The sequence below is a fragment of the Aplysia californica genome, unplaced genomic scaffold, assembly GCF_000002075.1.
Source record: "Aplysia californica isolate F4 #8 unplaced genomic scaffold, AplCal3.0 scaffold01202, whole genome shotgun sequence".
Classification (NCBI taxonomy): Eukaryota; Metazoa; Mollusca; class Gastropoda; order Aplysiida; family Aplysiidae; genus Aplysia; species Aplysia californica.
In genome coordinates, this window is record NW_004798472.1 from 21,439 (window position 1) to 22,852 (window position 1,414).

At 46.3% G+C, this 1,414-nt stretch overlaps 1 protein-coding gene across 1 annotated transcript in view; it reads left to right on the forward strand.

The window, feature by feature from the left end:
- The window catches only part of LOC101851695 (titin), a gene marked incomplete at both ends in the record, with an annotated part of 144,092 nt that overhangs the window by 11,332 nt on the left and 131,346 nt on the right, over nucleotides 1-1,414 (forward strand). Inside the window, 2 exon segments of the mRNA XM_035973402.1 lie at nucleotides 40-327; nucleotides 1,097-1,393. Coding sequence (XP_035829295.1) covers nucleotides 40-327; nucleotides 1,097-1,393 — 585 coding nt within the window.

The following is a 1,414-nucleotide window of genomic DNA, read 5'->3' on the forward strand; positions in this document are numbered from 1 at the left end:
TTCCCCTATTTTCACCTCCCCCCCCCTCCCCGCCAACAGTCCCACCAGAGATCTTCATCGACAAGCGCTACCAAGAGACCGTCATCCTGAACGCCGGCCAGTCCACAGCCTTCGAGGTGCCGTTCACCGGAAACCCTCAGCCCAAGGTCACCTGGACCTTCAAGGACGGGCCTCTGCCGGACGCCAAGCGCATGGAGGCAGAGACCATCTACAACATGACCACTGTCCGGCTGGGCCACGTGAAGCGCACGGACACCGGAAACTACACGGTCAAGCTGGAGAACAACAGCGGTATCGCGGAAATCACGATCAACTTGCTGGTGCTAGGTGTGTACTAGATGTCTGTGGTTTGTTTTCGTGGTAGGCACTCGTTTATAAACGTGGTAGGCATTTGTCGACTTGTGGGGTAGGCATTTGTTAATTTGAATGGTAGGCCCCATCATTTAACATGGTCGGCATTCATCAGTCTCAAGGTCTATGGGACTGTGCAGAGGGTTATAAAGATAATTTTAGGGCTCTGCATAGTAAGATTTGAGCTCAAGGTAGGTGTAAAGTTCAAATTTCTTTGACTTGTAAAAGGGCAATTTGAAGAGAATTAGTCGCATATGAGGGTCTATTTCAAGGCAACACCTAGATCCGTATTCACAACTAATAAAACAATTGGTCGCTTTTTAACACAAGGGGGCTATCCCGAAAAATGTTACTTTGAGAAAATCAAAGGTAACGTTTTTGCCAATTGTTCAGTTTCTTTAAAAGACAAGGAGACTTTTCTCTATAACCAAACAAATATACACGCCACTGAAACTTAACTTCTCCTATAGGTAGGTCAATGTCCATTTTTGGTGTAGGTCTAGATTTCTGAAAACCCCCGAAATCTGGGTAAGCCCGGACCAATTGTAGACAAATTACACAAAAATATAAAATCTCCCTATTTCAAGCTAAAATGTAGATCTGTATTCACAACTAATAAAATAATTATAAACAAATTACACGAACAAAAATTCCCTATTTCAAGCTAAAACTTTGATCTGTATTCAAAACTAATAAAACAATTATAAATAAATTACACGAAAAAACAAAACTGTCCCTATTTCAGACAAGCCATCCGTACCCCGTGACGTCACTGTCTCTGAGATCACCGCCGAGAGCGCCATGTTGTCATGGCAACCACCGGAAGACGACGGCGGCAAGCCCGTCACCTCTTACATCATCGAGAAGCGCGACGCCAGCCGGCAGACGTGGAACGACGTGGCCGAGGTCACGGAGGTCAGCCCCTACAAGGTCACGGGTCTGGTCGAGGGCAAGCAGTATGTGTTCAGGGTGTGCGCCAAAAATGACGTGGGCGCCGGCAAGTTTGCTGAGTCAGACAAAATCACGGCTAAACATCCCTTCGGTGAGTTGATTAAACAGGAGG